This window comes from Aquarana catesbeiana, linkage group LG09 (genome assembly GCF_042186555.1).
Source record: "Aquarana catesbeiana isolate 2022-GZ linkage group LG09, ASM4218655v1, whole genome shotgun sequence".
NCBI lineage: Eukaryota > Metazoa > Chordata > Amphibia > Anura > Ranidae > Aquarana > Aquarana catesbeiana.
The window spans coordinates 225,787,605-225,808,383 of NC_133332.1; the positions used below are offsets into that span (position 1 = coordinate 225,787,605).

Here is a 20,779-nt window from a genome sequence, read left to right on the forward strand (position 1 = left end):
CCCGATTTGTCCACCGCAATGTCGCAGTCCCGCTAAAAATTGCTGATCGCCGCCATTACTAATAAAAAAATCAATAATGGAGAGATGGGAAATGTGAGATCGCGAATCACTTAGACAGTATTCGAATGGTATGGTCGGTACTTCTGGGGTACTACAAGTGTCTAGATACCAGGGCCAGTTTAGTCTACTGTGTTGCATCCGAGAAGGGTGCGACCCTCATCAGAGAAGATGAATATTTTCCATAGCGACCAAGTTTTAGAATAGTGTTCTTGTTGATGGCGTGCAGATAGGACAAGGTCTTCTAGTTTGGTGATTTCCTCTACTTTTCTGAGCCACATCCCGATGGTCGGAGGTTGTGGAGATTTCCATTTGAGAGGAATGCATGCTTTGGCAGCATCAAGGAGATGGTGAATGATTGTTTTTTTTGTTGGTCTTTCCGGGGGTACTGGAGGCGTGGAAAAGAAAAAAGGCTGGGTCGTCCGGAATCGGACATTCCGTAAATTTTTGGGCGATGCATTTGACTTCAGTCCAGAACTGTTCCATTTTGGAGCAGGACCAAAAAATATGTAGGAGTGTGCCCCATTCCTCCCGGCATCTCCAGCAACAATCTGAGGTCTCAGGAAAAAAATGTTGTAATCTCACCGGGGTCCTGTACCATCTGGTTAAGATTTTAAAGTTAGTTTCTTGCATTTTTGTGCATATGGATGAATGGTATGTAAATCGAAGAATATGGTGCTTCTGTCATGGGCTAAAGGTGCGGTTCAGGTCTCATTCCCAGTCACTAAGGCAATGTAGGGGGTGAGGGTCTGGGGGTGTGATCAGTAGATTGTAAGTACTCAAGAGGGTATGTGGCATTGCCCCTTCCGCCGAACAGTATTCCTCCAGAGTTGTAAGAGGTTGGCAGAAATTGCTCGGGGTGGGAGGGATCTGAAAAAATGAGCAAGTTGAAGAGCTCTCCAAAACTGCAGGCGGAAGGAGCCTGAGGGATTTATGAGGTCAGGGATCGAAGGCCATGATCTATTATTTAGAAAGTGGGAGGCCTGCAAGCAACCAGAGTTCAACAGTTTTGAAGGTCGGGTCTTGGTAGCCTGGGTAAAGCGCGGATTCCCCAATATTGGAAATAACGGCGACGTTGGGGAAGAGAGAGACGCTTGTGTGAACAGGATTGAGCAGAGCTTTGTGGTTCAGCCCATTGGCTTACTGACCCAGGAGTGGATGGGTTCTCACTTCCTTGGGTAGTGAATCATAGCACCAGGGCGCTCTACCAAGAGGTATTGCACTCTGATCTTGTTCCAACTGAACCCACAACTATACAACTGTCTATTCCAGTCAATAAGTCTACTGAGATGGACTGCCTGATAGTTTGATACCGCTAATCCTCCATATTGCTTGGGCAGTGTGAGATGACTCCTCTTTAAATGGAGTCAGGTTCTGAACCTGTTTGAAATAATTGGATGGAATAATAAATCGGTAGAGCCTGCAGGAGGTACAGAAATTTAGGAAAGATACTTATTTTGAGAATATTGCAACGACCAAACCACAAATAAAGACCCGAATTCCATCTGTATAGAAGAGTACAGACTCTTGACAGTAGTGGGGCGAAATTTAATTCAAATATCTTGGATATGTGGGAAGGGATAATTGTGCCTTAGTATGTCAGTGCAGAGTTGTTCCATTTCAGTTTAAAGTTCATCTTAGGTTGTGAAAGAAGTGGCTGTGGAAGATTCAGTCCCATTGCTTCAGATTTAAGAAAGTTAATTTTGAGATTGGAGAGAGCTCCATATTTCCCAAATTCCTTAAAAAGGTTTGGGAGTGAAATCGCTGGGTTTGTAAGGGAAAACAACATGTCATCAGCGTAGGCCTAGACCTTATGTTGGGTTCCCCCAACTTTTATGCCTGTGAGGGCATCCTGTCTGGGTTCCTACGTATGGTGCACAAAAAGGGTTCCAATGACAGAGCGGAGAGGAGAGGTGACAGTGGGCAGCCCCGTCGTGTCCTATTAGTAATTTTGAGAGGTTCCGACAGGACCCCATTGGCTCAAACTCGGGCTGTGGGGCATGTATAGACTGATGTGATCTACTAAAGCATGTTTGTGCCGAATCCCACATGCTGGAGGACCGAGAGCATGAAGTCCCAGTTCATCCAGTTCAAGTGTGGGAGTCATTCGCCCGAGCCAACGATCTGGTTCTGTACCGTTTTGTGGCTAGCATGCCGGATCAATAAACGGTTATAATCAGTGATTTTGCCGAGATAGGCAGGGGGAAGCCGGGAGCTCACAGAATAGACGTCATCACTCAGCCATGTCCAGGCCATGCCCCCTGGATATCTTTCTTTAGCTTTCTCTACATTTAAATTCAAGGCTCCATCTTTTGGTGGTTACTGTATCTATGTATAGCTTAAACTTGTGCTCTATTGTACATATGGCAAATGCATGGACCTATGTGTTGCACACGCTCACAACCGAGCTCACAGACACATGGGACGGCTATCTCTAATTACCCTGAATGATTTCAGCACGTATTACATAGATTATATGGAAAGATTTGTTAAGCACTCGCTTTCAACCTTAGGTTGTACTGGTTACATACGTTCTGCTGTAATTTTGTATCTTTTTTGAACATTAAAATCTTTCAATAAAAAGTTGAAGTATAAAAAAAAAAAAAAAAAGCCAGAAGGTTTTCTCTTTTGATTTTGGGCCTCTTTACGTAGTTAGGCTGTGAAAAGGTCTCACACATGTGGTATCCCCATGCTCGGGAAGAGTAGTAGAATGTGTTTAGGGGTTTACTCTAAGTATGTCCATGCTGTGTGTTAGAAATGTGTTATTAATTGACAACTTTGTAAAAAAAATACATTTTCAATTTCATTCCGCATTTCCCAAAAACTTGTGGCCAAAAATGAAGTCTTCAAAAGATTCACTAAACCTCTTAGAAAATACCCTTGGTGTGTGCTTTACAAAATGTGGTCAGGTCATTTTATGGGTGTTTCCACTGCCCGATGCTCCAAGGCCTTCAAAAAAGTAATAGGTGGTCAGGAAATTAGATACGTAATTTATGCCCCTGGAACGCTTGAAGATGCTCCTTGGATTTTGGGTCCTTCTCTGTGGCTGGGTTATAAAAAAGTCTCACATATGTGGTATCACCATACTGAGGAGGAGTAGCAGAATGTGTTTTTGGTGTAATTTTAAGTATTTCTATGCTGTGTGTGAGATAAACCTTGTTAAAATTAAAACTTTGAGAAAAAAAAACAAAAACATTTTATTTAATTTATCCATTTTCCAAAAAATTGTAACAAAAAATTACAAGTTTAAATAACGCACCATGCCTCTTACCTTGGATTGTCTATTTTCCAAAAAGGGGTCATTTGGGGGTTATTTGTACTGTTCTGGCATTTTAGGGCCTCAAGAAATGAGATAGGCAGTCAGTACACCATACCATAGTTTGTAGACTCTATAACTTTCACATAGACTAAATAATATATGCTGATTTGGGTTATTTTTACCAAAGAAATTTAGCCAAATACATTTTGAATAAAATTTATGAAGAAAGACTATTTATTTGCAAAATTTTAAAACAAAAACTGAAAAAAAAAATATTTTTTTTCAAAAGTTTCTGTCTTTTTCCTTTAAATAGCAAAACATAAAAAACTCAGTGGTGGCTTAATACAACCAAAAGAAAGCTCTATTTATCTCAAAAAGTGATATAAAATAAATTTGGATACAGTGTTGCCCGACTGAGTAATTGTCATTCAAAATGTGACAGTGCTGAAAACTTAAAAATGACCTAGGAAGAAAGAGGGTGAAAAGTGCAGCCAAAGGTAAAAACAGAAAAATGTAGGACGTGTCCCTTGTGCTGATTCCCCTCCTTTTAGTAGTAATCCTCCTCTGTCCTGCCTCCCTACCCCTCACCCCACTGCTGCCACCCCTGTAATCTACCAGTGCGGTGGGGTTTAATACAACTAAGGGGCTGTCACAAGCTCTCATCAAGAGAGCCCAACTAAGCCCACCCTTTCCTGTCAGATCCGCCATTCACAGAAGCTGTAGTATGGAACAGGATCTTTGACTGGAGGGGATGGGGCTATCAATGATTTGCCCGTTCTCAATTGTGGACACAGAAAGCATGAGAGGGGGTGAAACTGACAGGGGTTCAAACCTTCACATTCTATCCAAAATTAAACCGAAAAAAAAATTTGGCTGACAATACACTTTAACCTCTTTCTACCCGCATTAATGCATATGTGTGGCTCCAAAGATGGTGGGCCTTTACTTACCCACACAGCCCATATACGTTCATGGACGGCCAAGGTTTCTGTACCGAAAACATACTTGCTGTGTGCTCCTTGTACGGTGACCGAACAGCGCTCGTTCTTTAGTCCTGATCAGGAGCCGATGGGACAGGCTCAAAACATGTGACAACTGTAACAAGCCAATGTCACAGTGGTCACATGATCAAGAAGTTGTTGTATCATGCATAAAAACATGCGCTAGAATGCTTCTGTACAAGTGTGAATGCGGTGTAGCAGATAAAAATTCTGACGCTCATTTATAGCATTCTTGTTCAAGGTCTGTGATCCAAAAGCACTGAATCCAGACACTGCCAGGCAACTAACAAGTTAAGAAGGATGCCAGCAATGGCACCCATGCCACTGACAGGCTACTTTAAATTCTTAGTCCCCATTGAGATTTTGCCTTACTTTCTGTTTTGTCACCTATTACCATGAGAGAAAGTGGGCAGAATCTCTATTATGGGGGCACAGACAGCAACACGTGTCCCTTTGCTGATGTCTTTTTCCAAAAATACTATTTGCCAGGAGTTCAAGCTGACCCTCTGGTTTCAATGCTTTGACTTACTAGCCTAGAACAAGTATGCAGTCAAGGACCAGTGACTTTTCTCTGACTTCCCTGATCTGCATGACTTAAAGCCCAACTCCGGGCAAATAAAAAATGATTCCTTGCAGTGGGGCTGTGCCTGCACTACAAGGGTTAAGTGCTCCTGACGTTCCTAACACCTACGCTGACAGACCTTGTAAAAAAATATGTAATACTTATGTATTTTCAGCCAGTCCAGTCATGTGATCACCTGTGTCAGCCACCAGCAGCTGTAGGGGAGAGGAGAATGCGCTCAACAACTGCTAGTAAAGCCTGGGGCTGTAGCATCCCCAATAGGTTCCTATGGCCCATTCATTGTCGGCACTTCCTCATCCCCCCTGCAGCCACCGCACAGGGAACCCGGATCATGTGACTGTCAGCCAGCCCCCTCTGCTTTGCCCCTCCAGTGCTCACTGGAGTACTGGGCTGTGGAGGGGAAGGGAGGTGCAGGGTCAGGCTCTCAGAAGATCGTTGGGAGGCTAAGCCAGCTGCCGCTCCAAGCATCTCGGTGGATCCCGACCATATGAAAAAGGTTAACAGGAGTACAGAACAGACTGCACTCCTGTGACATACAGGAGAAGTACAGCCAAAATAACTTTGGCTATCCTTCTCCTGTAACTCTTGCAGCGCAGGAACAGCCCCACTGCAAGGGATCATTTTTTATCTGCGTGAAGTTGGGCTTTAGGAAGCTTACATCACTCATGACAGGCTCCTTTAAATTATGTTTCTAGAAAGATTTACTCTCACCCCTGATGGGGGGTTATCAGCATATGACAAATGAGCTTTTTTTCACAGAGATTAATCGCTGCTAATAATCACAAATACCAGCAATTAACAGCGATTTGCTACATAATTAGGCTGTTCTCTGCTGCAGATTGGTCTCTTTCAGCAATGTATGGCTATGTATAGTGATTGCTGCAACATTTCATTATAAAAAAAAAAGCAGAACCTAACTCAATCAACATTGACAACTTTTAATCCTTATGCTGCTAGCATTAGTAAATGGATAAGAAAGTATCATATTTACTTGTTTTAAACGTTGTTACTTCCTGGTTTCCAGGCCTAGGAAAATTATGTCATACATCTCACGAGTCTTCAAGAGGGGCATTCTCAGGCAAGCACACCCTCTACTGCCTGCATGCCTGAGCATTTGTTAACCCCCCCAAAAAAAACAGATCCTGTTCTCTTAAAGAGGAGGGCCCATTAAAAAAAAAAAATTAAAAGTCAGCTACAAATACTGCAGCTGCTGACTTTTAATTGGACACTTACCTGTACCAGGGTCCAGCGATGCGGGGGATCGAAGCCCCGCTCGCCTCCCCCTCCGTTCGGCGGCGCCGGCATTGCAACTGTGGGCGCCGGGCTGTGGCTTCACAGCCGGGCACCCACTGCGAATGCGCGAGCAGCGTGCCGTGATTGGCCGCTCAGTCACCTGGGACCTGTAATGGGTCCCAGGTGATTGACAAGAGGGAGGGAGCAGAGCGGAGCCCTTCCTGTGCCGAGGGGAAGTGATGTCAGCAGCCCAGGCACTGAAATAGGCAGACTACGAGGGACCCCCTAGCAACAGGCATTTAGAGGTGAGTTAAAAAAAAAATTCCAAATGTTTTTTTTTAGGAATTTTCATGTATTTTTTTTTTTTTTGGGTGGAACACCACTTTAAAGCATGTTATACAGCACAGTGTTTGTGCTGTGTCATTTGGCCCCATGTATCACCTGTAATACCAGTCTGATCCTGCCTGGCTATGCCTTTCCCCTGTACGCTGAGCACGATATATCAGGGCTGCTGAGCCCAGACACTGTTGTCAGCGTATGTGCCTCCATCAGCTGCAGCCTGCTATCATTTCCCCCCTCCCCTGTCTGACTGTCTGCTCGTGTCAAGCCCCCCCCCCCCCCCCCGCTCTCATACTTAACATCCCATCCCCTCTGTATTAGAACAATAAGTTCCCCTGTGTCTGTGATATATCATAAATATGCTTATCTGTACTGATAACACAGAGTCTTCCTGCGATCACGTGACTCCTCGGCTCTCTGTCTCTCCTCCCCGGCTGACGTCAGTGGCAGTGCTCGGCCCCGCCCACTTGAACTGTCAGTCGGGCAGAGGAGAGGAGGCAACTGATCACAGGAAGACGCTGTGTTATCAGTACAGAAAAGCATATTTATGGTCTAACACAGACACAGGGGAACTTGTTGTTCTAATACAGAGGGGATGGGAGCTTTTTATACAAGTGGCTTAACAACCACTTTAAGGGCAGGTGGATTCCAGGAAATAAATGCTACATGAAGCATCTGTCCTTACTCAAGATGGCCACAGCCAGGAATGATAGAGGGTGTTTTTCAAAGGGTTTTTTTTTTTAACAAAAATAAAGCATGGAGACATAGAGGGATGGGAGAGTTTGCTTGGAATATTAACCACTTTAATACTGGGCACTTTCACCCCCTTCCTTCCCAGGCAAATTTTCAGCTTTTTTTTGTTATTATGAATAACAATTGTGCGGTCATGCAACACTGTACTCATATGAAATTTTTATCATTTTTTTGGAGACAGATAGAGCTTTCCTTTGGTGGTATTTAATTACCACTCAGTTTTAAATTTTTTGCTAAATAAACAAAAAAAGTGAAAACTGAAAAAAAAAATGTTTTCCTTAGTTTTTGTTATAAAATGTTGCAAAGAAATACATGTTTCTTCCTCATTGATAATGAGACTGCACTGATGGACACTGTTGGGGCTGCACTAATAATCAGGGCACTGATGATCAGTGTAAGGGCTAGTTTACACTTGCTTCAAAACAAGGCTTCGGACAGGCTTTGTTAAAGCTCTCTGAATGCCAGTCAAAGCTCCTGTTGCTAAATAAAATAGTTAGCTTACAGTCCTGTTTACACCTTGCGTTTGCTTTGCATCCCTTCAAAAATGATACCCCATATCGCTTTAGGAGTGCTTCAAAGCCTCCATAGAGGTCTATGGCAAAGCTCACTTGAAACCCCTGCAGCTTTTGAGAGGTTTAATTCAGCTTTGTGTTGTAGAAAATGCAGGTATGAGATAGCCACACACAGGGCATCTGCCAAGCTTCAAAAACGCATCACAGAAGCATAAAAAAAGCATGTTGAAGCAGTAGGAGCTTTAATGTTGACGCAAGTGTACATTAGCCCTTAGGGAGGGTTATGACACCTGTCAGGTTTTTTTTTTTTTGTCATCTTTGTCCCATTGGGCAGATTTACTTCCTGTCCCATAGCCAAAACAGGAAGAGGAAATCCAAAGTGCGGGAATGCCTTGTCTCCATTGGAAGATCTCCCCTCTATTACTGTTCTGGGGACAATCCAAAATTTAGAATTTTCTTTCACTTTCTATGATAACGGTAAACAGGACAAATAGAGAGGGCGAATCACCCTAATGGGGACACAGACATAAATAAAAACTGACAGGTGTTCTAATCCCTCTCCATTCTACCTAAAAGCTTTAGTTACACTTTTAGTGATTGTCACCGGCAGCTTTGCCGCCAAGCTAAAATGCTGATGAATCTGAGTTGCTGAGTGACAGGTCACAGTTAGCGATCACACAGAGGATCATTGCAATTTTCTTTACAACGTATTACTGTAACAAAATGGGGGGTGAGGGAGAGGGGTTACAGTTGCCACCTCATCCCTTTAAACCCGAGCACATATGAATTACACAGGTTTTGAGGTTAATTTAATGCAGATAAGGTACCAAGTGAGTTTAATTACCACCTTAATCAGCCACAGAGCATGTGTAATTCATATGTGTTCAGGTTTATCGCCCGTGTGCCATTCATCAGCCTAACAGTCAGGACAGAAACTATTTTTATTATCAGATCAGCAATGGCCGCCTTTACAGTTCTTTATGCAGGGATTAGTGGAGGGTAGAAGGGATATCCTGCCAGCTGCCTGGTCTTGTATGTATATTCCCCTTTATTGCAACTCTGCGGACCAACATTTCAGAGGATCGAATATAGGTATACAATGCTCGTGTCCTATAGCAACGCCGCCCCCTTCATTAACACACTACACCCCGCCTCCCTCTGCATCAGGCCAATAAGCCCAACATGACCTCATCACAGCTCACCCGGAAGCGGAAATGCGTCTGCCGTCACAGAGGATGAACTATAGACCGGAAGTGGCGGCGATGGTAAGATCATAACAATCCCGGGGAGTCTTTGTGCTATTTCTTTGTCAGTGATTCCCCCTCCCCCTCTATAGATTGTGTAATGTTATGTGTGAGGGAGCGAGAGAGGCGCCTCTGTAGTGTCACCCTATTTATCACCGTACAAGGATTATATATCCTCCATTCACCTCTGTATACTGACATCTATCCTCCATTCACCTCTGTATACTGACATCTCCCCTCCATTCACCTCTGTATACTGACATCTCTCCTCCATTCACCTCTGTATACTGAAATCTCCCCTCCATTCACCTCTGTATACTGACATCTCCCCTCCATTCACCTCTGTATACTGACATCTCCCCTCCATTCACTTCTGTATACTGACATCTCCCCTCCATTCACCTCTGTATACTGACATCCCCCCTCCATTCACCTCTGTATACTGACATCTCCCCTCCATTCACCTCTGTATACTGACATCTCCCCTCCATTCACCTCTGTATACTGACATCTCCCTCCATTCACCTCTGTATACTGACATCTCCCCTCCATTCACCTCTGTATACTGACATCTCCCCTCCATTCACATCTGTATACTGACATCTCCCCTCCATTCACATCTGTATACTGACATCCCCCCTCCATTCACCTCTGTATACTGACATCTCCCCTCCATTCACCTCTGTATACTGACATCTCCCCTCCATTCACCTCTGTATACTGACATCTCCCCTCCATTCACCTCTGTATACTGACATCTCCCCTCCATTCACCTCTGTATACTGACATCTCCCCTCCATTCACCTCTGTATACTGACATCTCCCCTCCATTCACCTCTGTATACTGACATCTCCCCTCCATTCACCTCTGTATACTGACATCTCCCTCCATTCACCTCTGTATACTGACATCTCCCCTCCATTCACCTATGTATACTGACATCTATCCTCCATTCACCTATGTATACTGACATCTATCCTCCATTCACCTCTGTATACTGACATCTCCCCTCCATTCATATCTGTATACTGACATCTCCCCTCCATTCACCCCTGTATACTGACATCTCCCCTCCATTCACCTCTGTATACTGACATCTCCCCTCCATTCACTTCTGTATACTGACATCTCCCCTCCATTCACCTCTGTATACTGACATCTCCCCTCCATTCACCTATGTATACTGACATCTCCCCTCCATTCACCTCTGTATACTGACATCTATCCTCCATTCACCTATGTATACTGACATCTCCCCTCCATTCATATCTGTATACTGACATCTCCCCTCCATTCACCCCTGTATACTGACATCTCCCCTCCATTCACCCCTGTATACTGACATCTCCCCTCCATTCACCCCTGTATACTGACATCTCCCCTCCATTCACCCCTGTATACTGACATCTCCCCTCCATTCACCTCTGTATACTGACATCTCCCCTCCATTCACCTCTGTATACTGACATCTCCCCTCCATTCACCTCTGTATACTGACATCTCCCCTCCATTCATATCTGTATACTGACAAGAGTTCCTCCAATTTTCTCTATATACTGATATATAACCCCCTCCACCATTCATCTCTAGATAATGGCATCAACCACCCCCATTACATCTTGTATAATAACTTCTAGCCATCCATTTACCTGTGTGCACACACACACACACACACACACACACACTTGTGCTCATAATTTTACATACCCTGACAGAATTTATGATTTCTTGGCCATTTTTCAGAGAATACAAATAACACAAAAACTTTTCTTCCACTCATGATTAGTGTTTGGCTGAAGTTATTTATTATCAGTCAACTGTGTTTCCTCTTTTTAAAGTATAATCACAACAGAAACTACCCAAATGACCCTGATCAAAAGTTTCCATACCCCAGTTCTTAATACCGTGTATTGCCCCATTTAACATCAATGACAGCTTGAAATCTTTTGTGGTATTTGTGGATGAGGCTCTTTATCTTCTCAGATGGTAAAGCTGCCCATTCCTCTTGAAAAAATCCTCCAGTTCCTGTAAATTCTTGAGCTGTCTTGCGTGAACTGCATGTTTGCGATCTCCCCAGAGTGGCTCAATGATATTGAGGTCAGGAGACTGAGAGCCAATGACAGGTCGACTTGGCCTTGTGTTTTGGATCATTTTCATGTTGGAATGTCCAAGTACGTCCCATGCGCACCTTCCTGGCTGATGAATGCAAATGTTCCTCCGGTATTTTTTGATAATATATTGCATTCATCTTGCCATCAATTTTGACCAAATTTCCTGTGCCTTTGTAGCTCACACATCCCCAAAACATCAGTGATCCACCTCTGTGTTTCACAGTAGGAATGGTGTACCTTTCATCATAGGCCTTGTTGACTCCTCTCCATATGTAGCGTTTATAGTTGTGGCCAAAAAGCAAAATTTTCACTCCAAATGACTTTGTGGCAGAACATTTGAGGCTTGTCTCTGTGCTGTTTGGCATATTGTAAGTGGGATACTTTGTGGCATTTGTGTAGTAATGGCTTTCTTCTGGTGACTCGACCATGCAGCCCATCTTTCTTCAAGTTCCTCCTTATTTTGCATCTTGAAACAGCCACACCACATGTTTTCAGAGAGTCCTGAAGTTATTTGTGGGTTTTTCTTTGCATCCCGAACAATTTTCCTGGCACTTGTGGCTGAAATTTTAGTTGGTCTACCTGACCATGGTTTGGTTTCAACAGAACCCCTAATTTTCCACTTCTTGATTAGAGTTTGAACACCTCCTTTGACAATTCTTTTGCTTTCCCCATGACTCAGAATCCAGAAACCTCAGTGCAGCACTGGATGAAAGATGCAAGGGTCTGTCAGGGGTCCAGAAACTCATTGACCTTTTATACACACACACTAATTACAAGCAAACAGATCACAGGTGAGGATGGTTACCTTTGCTAGCCATTCAAACCCCTTTGTGTCAACTTGTGTGCATGTTATCAGACCAAAATCACCAGGATATGTAAACTTTTAAACGGGGTAATTTGAGTTTTTTCTGTTGCCATTATGATTTAAAAAGAGTAAAGGCAGTTGATTGATAATAACTGGCTTCACCCAAATACTAACCATGAGTAAAAAATGTTTTTGTGTTATCATTCATATTCCCTGAAAAATGGCCAAGAAATCATAAATTCTGCCAGGGTATGTAAACTTATGAGCACATCTGTATCCCCATTAATCTCTAAAAGACAAAGTCACTTCTGCATAACCGACAACCCCAGTCACCTCTCTGTACCTGACACAATCACAACTTAATCACTTCTAAATACCTGACCAATGTCCATGTTCACCTCACACATATATATCGTTTTTTTTGGGGTTTTTTTTGACAAAAAGCTTTCCTTTTTACAAATGTTTTGTGTCCTCAGGATAGCGAGTATTCAGACCCCGACCTGGCAGGCTTGGGAGAGACGGAGAATGGAGAGAATGCACCGGTGTACTGCATTTGCCGCAAGCCAGATATCAACTGCTTTATGATGTGAGACTAATTTATTATCTTTATTGAATCAGCAATATTGCTGAATAAAATCGTATTCCTACAGCAGCACTAGCCTTCTTCCATAGAAATAATCAAATGAAAATATATATGTTGCGCTACCCTATCCTAGTGTACCAACTCCAAATCTGTGAATTCAGATGATCACAATGTGCTAAAAAATGAATCCTAATCATAAAAGTGCAATGTGCATATACAATTATGGCGAATATTAAAGTGGATTAAATGATACCCCGTGATAACATAGTGAGGTCTATCACAGTGTGTGGACTAGGAATAATCATACATCAACATATCATGTATTGCGATTCCTATTACTCATATGATCAAATTCTTCTGAAACGAATATATATATATATATATATATATATATATATATATAAAAAACAAAGTGTCAAGTGCGCAGTTGGTTAAATGGTGCAAAAATTGCAGCTCCTAGTGCGACTGCTGTATCATAGGCATAAAAAGTGATAAAATGTGCAGAGTGACCGCAAAGTGCATACAAACAAATAAACATTAGACAATAGAAAACACATAAAGTGACAATAGTGCAGTTAAAAAAATGAATAATGTATATGCACATTGCACTTTTATGATTGGGATTCATTTTTTAGCACATTGTGATCATCTGAATTCACAGATTTGGAGTTGGTACACTAGGATAGGGTAGCGCCACATATATATTTTCATTTGATTATTTCTCTGGCAGGGTGGTGTGAGTACACTGATCTATGTTGGCAGCTCCTTATCTGATACAATTAATATTGTGGTTTTGCGCATTAGTTCTCACTCAGTCTTATAGTCAGTCTTGTACAGTTGTACAGGCTCCTGTCCTGTACTGAACTTGCTTACTCTGATTTCACTGCACACTGTGAGCTTCCCACAATGCCCAATAGAAGCTGCAGAAAGTCAGAGGTTTTCTTGTTTCCTGGCTGGAGGGTGCCCAGCATCATCTAGCCACTGATGGTGAACCTTGGCACCCCAGATGTTTTGGAACTATATTTCCCATGATGCTCGACTACACTGCAGAGTGCATGAGCATCATGGGAAATGTAGTTCCAAAACATCTGGGGTACCAAGGTTCGCCATCACTGATCTAGCCTTTGTTCTCCAGCCTTACTGTCCTCGGTCATCACCTTTTATTTTTATTCATTGGGCTTTTTAATCCATTGGAGGCTCAACATCCTAACAACCAACTCTAATTTGCTTGCATTGCCTAGTAAGGTACAGATAACTAGTGATGACATCACTGGGTCTAAAATAAGGTACGTATGGATATTAAAAGGTTTTATGTAACAATGTAAGTGAGTGTTAATGACGGAGGGTGCCAAATTTAAGTGGATTAAACTTCAGCCATAAAGTTAAGAACCTAATCACTGAGTAATATGTATTGTATAATGATATATACAGTTTTATTTACTCGTGATTTATGCATGCTCTGGCTCTGTTTCCTGCTTGGTAGTGTCACGCAGTGATTGGATCAGTTCTGACTGCATGAAAGGAATCGCACAACTCTAGTCCATTTGTTTTGCTTTTGCATAGAATGGAGCAGTGTTAGGCGTTTTGGATTTTGAATGCTGTAAATCTGAGGAGGTTTTTTTCCCACATTTTATAATGCTGTCTGTGTCTCTTCCTTTCCTGTTCTGTCTGACACCCATCACCTTAAAATCTCTACTAGATTATGTGTTTTAGTACTAATTGTGTCCATGATGGGGAGACTTCTGTTATGTCTGACACATGTCAAATAGGAATCTCCCAAATGGCCAAACACACAGGGGTTTATTTACTAAAGGAAAATCCACTTTGCACTACAAGTTCACTTGGAAGTGCAGTCACAGTAGATCTGAGGGGGACATGCAAGGAAAATAAACAACTGCATTTTTGCTTGCACATGATTGGATGATTAAATCAGCAGAGCTTCCCCTCATTTCTGATTTTCCCTTCAGATCTGAATGCACTTCCAAGTGGATTTGCCTTTAGTACATTGACCCCACAGTGTTTAACCTTTGGAAGGTTCTAACCCTTTTCCAGTTTTTTTAAAAGGGAAATTTTAAGAAAATTGGATGTTGATTGTTCTACCATGTACTATATGGACAGTTTTGTAGCTATAACTCTGCAACATTTGTATTTTTTAAATTGTGTACTGCTTGATGACAACTTGTCTGTTTTCTGTTTGCACAGTGGGTGTGATCATTGCAATGAGTGGTTCCATGGAGACTGTATCAACATCACAGAGAAGATGGCCAAGGCCATTCGGGAGTGGTACTGCATGTCATGCCGAGGTGAGGAGTGTCACCTGTTTGTATCACAAATGAATAGACCCCAAAATAGTACAGAGGATACTATTTTGGGGGCTCCCCAAGTCTATCAGTTTGCTAAGAACTGATGACATTACTGTTACATTGGCTGCAATATGCCCAGTAACTATAATTGTGACTTCAGTGGCATTGGTGGTTTCTGCTGTGTTTTCTTAAAAGAAATTGCAAGCAGTAGACTGAGCTCTGATGACTTTAGAAAAAAAGATGGAGCTTTATGTGTCAACATACTACTTGTTTCTAATTAAGAAATTGAGTTGTTTCCCCATGTCCACCATGTAGATTTTGACCCCAGGGGCAGGTTTTCATCTGGTTGGTGGCTCAGGAGATAGTTAGTTCTGTTCTTAGTAGGAATACCTTTGACAAGTGAGATCATAAGTGATAGAAACATGGTAAATGGCATTGCATTTAAATTGTAGCTTCACTTTTGTTGAGAAGAATAAAATCAGCTCTAGGGGAATTCTATACATTGCAATGATTTTTCCAAATTTTTTGAAGAGTTATTCAGTTCCCTGTGCACAAGTGTCCTCACACAGATGTGTGTTGCAGAGAAGGAGAGGGGGGTTTGTCACTCAGTCCAGGTTTGATACAGAGTGCTGATTACTGAGTGCACTGGGTTTAACTTTGGTGCTTGTTTACTGCACATTCATAATTAGAAAAGCTGTACAGCTGCTGTAACATGAAAGTATAACACAAAAGCTATGAATATGAGGGTTGTAAGATGAATGATATGATTACATGTACATTTTTGTGACTTGCATAGCTATATAGTTGGTAAGGTTGAATAAAGACACTAGTAGCCCATCAAGTTCAATCTGAGTGTGTGTGAGCGCGTGTATCACTACCATCTTCCATATTCCTGTACATTGTATTTGTTAAGAAACACATCTAAAAGTTTTTGGAATTTATCTACACTCCCTGCTGACACCACTAGCTGTGGAAGGGAATTCCACATCCTTACCACTCTAACAGTAAAGAACCCTTTACACAATGTAAGATTGAACAACCTCTCATCCAACTTCTCTGTGTGGCTGTGTGTCTTCTTTAGAGACCTTAGGTTAAATAGTTTCCTCCCAATACCATAGTCGCCATTCAACCAGTTGCCGACCACCCTATTGCACTTTTACTGTTACAGGGCGGCTGCATTGTGTCGGATCATGTATAAATATGTGATCCTGTATATCCGGGTATCAGGCGTGAGTGCGCACCCCCCGGAGGCTCGCTCCCGCTGTGATATTTTTACAGTGGGACCTGATCTGCTAGTCCCATGGACCCAATGTCCGCCGGCACCTGCTGATTGTTTAAGACACAGGTAGAACGGCAAACTTCCTATCTAAACAAGTCAGATCGCCGTTCTGTCAGTAAGGAAGGCATGGATCCTGTGTTCCTGCTGCAGGGACACAGACCTATGCCTTCCCCTAGTACAGGCACCACCCCCATTACAATAAAACTCCAGCAAGGCACACAGGTAACCCTTTGATTGCCCCTGATGTTAAATCCTTCCCAGCCAGTGTCATTAGTACAGTGACAATGCATAATTTTAGCACTTATCTCTGTATTAGTGTCACTGGTCCCCAAAAAAGTGTCAGTTAGTGTCCAATTTGTCTGCCGCATTATCGCAGTCCCGCTATAAGTCGCTGATCATTGCCATTACTAGTAAAAATTCCATAAATATATCCCATAGTTTGTAGATACTATAACTTTTGTGCAAACTAATCAGTATACGCTTATTGGGATTTTTTTTTTTTTTTTTTTACCAAAAACATGTAGCAGAATACATATTGGCCTAAATTGATGAAGAAATTTGATTTTTTTTTTACATTTTTTTTGGTTATAGCACAACAAATAAAAACCGCAGAGATGATCAAATACTATAAATTTTATTTGGGTACAGTGTCAAAAAAGGACATCAATTTTGTTTGGGTACAACATCGCACGAGCGCGCAATTGTCAGTTAAAATAACGCAGTGCCGTATAGCAAAAAAATGGCCTGGTCAAGAAGTGGGGTAAATCTTCCGGGAACTGAAGTGGTTCAAGATGTGTGTATCATGATCAAATCCCCTCTTAACCACTTCAGCCCCGGAAGGATTTACCGCCTTAATGACCAGGCCATTTTTTGCGATAAGGCACTGCTTTGTTTTAACTGACAATTGCACGGTCGTGCGATTTTGTACCCAAACAAAATTGATGTCCTGTTTTTTCCACAAATAGAGCTTTTTTAGTGGTGTTTTGATCACCTCTGCGGTCTTTAATTTTTTGCGCTATAAACAAAAAGACTGACAATTTTGAAACATAAACAATATTTTTTACTTTCTGCTATAATCCATATCCAAAAAAAAAAAAATATAAAAAAACAAATGTATTCATCAGTTTAGGCGGTTATGTATTCCGCTCCATATTTTTGTTTAAAAAATTGCAATAAGCGTATATTGATTGATTTGCACAAAAGTTATAGCGTTTACAGAATAAGGGAAAGATTTAGGGACTTTTTTTTTTTTTTTTTTTAATTGTTTTTACTAGTAATGGCGGGGATCAACGATTTTTAGCGTGACTGCAACATTGCGGTGGACAGATCGGAACCCCTTTGACACTTTTTTTGCGAACCAGTGACATTACAGTGATCAGTGCTAAAATGATGCACTGACATTGTACTAATGACACAGTGATGAATGATGCAGTGGAAAAATCTGACCCTAAAAGATACTTTTTGGTGACCAGTGACACCAATACTGTGATCAGTGCTATAAAAATGCACTGATCACGGTATAAATGGCACTGGCAGGGAAGGGGTTAACATTAGGGGGCGTTCAAGGGGTTAAGTGTTCCCTAGGGAGGTGTTTCTAACTGTCAGGGAGACGGACTATCTGGGAGTAGAGAGAGATCGCTGTTCCTGATCACTAGGAACAACTGATCTCTCTCTTCCCCTGTCAGAACAGGGATCGGCCTTGTTTACATCCCTGTTCTGCCTCTCCTCACTGCGTTCGCAGGTGGCTGGCGGACATCGAGTCCGCCGGACCCGCGCGCAGTGGCCGCAGTACCACATGCATCTATGCATTAAGGTGAAAACCCTTCTGTGCTGCAGCTGCCCACCAGAGCCTTCCTTTTTCTTACCTGAACCTGATTGTTCCAGCAACAAGCACGAGCCCAGACGCTTTCTCGGGTTCTCATTGGATAGATTGATAGCCATTGCCTCCCACTGCTGTCGATGCACTATCCCTGGGGCATACAGGTGGTTATCTCTGTACAGTGGGGTATGGACTCCCCTTGGATCATTCAAATATCTGCAGATCCTCGGCCCTGTATCCCCCGTGGCTGGCTCTTTACTTCCTGGTTAGACGCAATGACGTTACAAGAGGTCTTGATAAAGTCATGCGTGTAGTGACGAAACACGTTGGGGCGGAGCTTGTGATGTCATCGCGTCTAACCAGCAAGTATAGAGCCAGCCACCGGGGGCATACAGGGCGACCTTTATGCACCAGGGTTAGTGCATCTGTAAATGTGAGTGGAACCTTTTATCTTATAATAAATGACAGTGTTTTTATACAGTTAAACCCTAGTCAGTTTCTTTCTTACTCTCGTGACACATATCTATGAGGGATAAAGTAAAAAGGAGCAGGAGCCCATGTACCTACAGTGGCGTTTCAGACTGCTAGATTTATACCCCCTAAGGGGAAGGCGCAACTAGACTCTTTTTGGGTCGCTTTGGGAGGTGAGCGCATAGTGTGACCAGTGGAGGGCACTTTGGTGTGCATAGCAGTTTACTATTATCACTGAATATTCACCAGTAGACACTTCAAGCAATTGCACAATATGTATAGATGAACGCACTATATAAACGGACTGGATGAATCATTGTTTGAAGTGTTTTATCACTTTTTTATGCTATTTCATGGACACCATAATTGTTTGATTGCTTGTTTATTTCAGCACGTGATTATTTTTATTCACACAGGTAGTCAAGACTCCGTTAGGGGTCATTATTCTTAGCATCATAATTTTTATTTTGCCCTATATTAATTGTCACTGTTTGGAGTGTTTTGAAACTTATGTAATAGAGTTAGATCACTGGGTGAGGTAGCGCTTCACTTTAAATTAAGAAAACACAATATTGACCCCAATTTTTTTTTTATAATGTGAAAGATGATGTTACGTCAAGTAAATAGATACCTAACATGTCACACTTTAAAATTGCGTCTGCCAGTGGAATGGCGGCAAATTACGGGGCTTAAAATTCTCCATAGACGTTGCTTTAAACGCCTTTACAGGTTTACCAATTTAGAGATACACAGGAGGTCTGGTGCTAGAATTATTGCTCTTGCTCTGATGTTTGCGACAATACATCACATGTGTGGTGAAATCACTGTTTACATATGCATGTGGGAGTAACATATGCGTTAGCACCGGGGACAGGGGGCTTTAAAAAAAAAATGTTTATAATATTTTTATTTCTTTTATACAAAACTTCTTACTTTTTTTTTTTTTTATACTGTTTCTATTTTGGATTCATTTTATTGCTATCACAAGGAATGAACAACATCCCTTGTGACAGCATGGGCCATGACAGGTTCTCTTTTTGGAGAGATCTGGGGTCTCCTATTTAGGCACTAAAATCACTTCTGCTACAAATGTAATCGCTGGCTGAAAAATTTCATACCAGGATGATGCCTGTAGGTGCAAGCATCATCCCGGTAAAACTACTTTAAACCAAGGATGTCCTACAAGCGGGAAGTAGTTAAACATCTGCCATATAGCTTCCCACCCCTCCGTTTTAACTAGGTCTTCTATATCCAGATGCAATGTTATTGCGCTTAGCGTTTGTATCATCAGCAAACACTGAGATTGAACATTTATACCCACCTCTATATTGCTTATAAGCAAGTTAAGCAGAATTGGTCCCAGAACAGAACCCTGGGGGTACCCCGCTCACAACTCTAGACCATTCAAAAAGTATGCCATTTATCACCACTCTCTGGATGCACTCCTGCAACCAGTTTTCTCCAGGTATATAATATCCTCAAAGCCAAAATACATTAATGTGTAAATTAAGCATGTTTAGTGTACCCCTCTTTTTCATTCGTATAAACAGAGGAGAAGAATATAATGAATATAGTTGCTATCCCCTTGTTACTTGTAACCAACTCCCCCTGATCATTTTTTATGGGGCCAATATTTTCTGTCATAGTTTATAGTTTGGAAATGCCGGTTAATGACCCTTTGGCCTTTTATTTTCTAAAGGACAGTTTTTTCTTGTCGGTATGCTTTTTTTATGTTGGGTTTTAAATTACATAATGGCCAGTGTAGCAATACAATTGTTATATCAATTTATCAGCAAAAAAGAAAGAAAGAAACTGCAGTTTGATTTACAGTGTCAATTCATATTTCCAGCGAAATATCCCCATTTGGAGATTAAATACCGACATAAGAAGAGCAAGGATAGGGAAAAAGAGACGGAGAGGGACGAGAACGAAGAGTTGATAAAGAGTGACAAGAGGAGGAATAGCACCAGCAGTGTGAGTAAGGTAATCATTATACCTTTTTGAAATAAGAATGTTAAAGCGGTTGTATACCCGCAGGACTAACAAAAAAACCCAAAAAAAACTGTAAGGCAAAGGCAAAATGAGCTAGTATGCAGCGCATACTAGCTCATTATGAAATACTTACCTTAGAACGAGGCGTCGGAATCTCACCCAGTCCACGCCGAGGGAGCTGACATTTTGCCCTCGGCGTGTCTACCGGGTTCGCGCCTCCGGCGCTGTGAGTGGACAGAGCCGCGATGACATCACTCCCGCGCATGCGCGCAGGAGTTTTCTTCCCGGCAAGGTCCGGCAGCGTCTGGCGGACCTTCAGCTGGGCATTCACAGTGCATGTGCCGCTGACGTCAGTGGCTGCATGCAAAGTGAATATCTCCTAAACTGTACAGGTTTAGGAGATATTCATTTTACCTACAGATAAGCCTTATTAC

General features: G+C 42.2%; 1 protein-coding gene across 3 annotated transcripts in view; it reads left to right on the plus strand.

Annotated features, from left to right (window-relative positions):
- The first annotated feature begins 8,884 nt into the window (after positions 1-8,884).
- Positions 8,885-20,779, plus strand: part of CXXC1 (CXXC finger protein 1) — a 49,946-nt gene continuing 38,051 nt past the window's right edge. For 2 of the 3 annotated variants that reach the window (XM_073599858.1, XM_073599861.1), the window contains exons 1-4: positions 8,885-9,002; positions 12,375-12,484; positions 14,684-14,784; positions 20,203-20,336. In XM_073599858.1, the coding sequence (XP_073455959.1) occupies positions 8,952-9,002; positions 12,375-12,484; positions 14,684-14,784; positions 20,203-20,336 (396 nt within the window). In that variant the 5' untranslated portion in view covers positions 8,885-8,951. The remainder of the gene's footprint in view (positions 9,003-12,374; positions 12,485-14,683; positions 14,785-20,202; positions 20,337-20,779) is intronic. The other variant, XM_073599859.1, reaches the window with a different exon arrangement.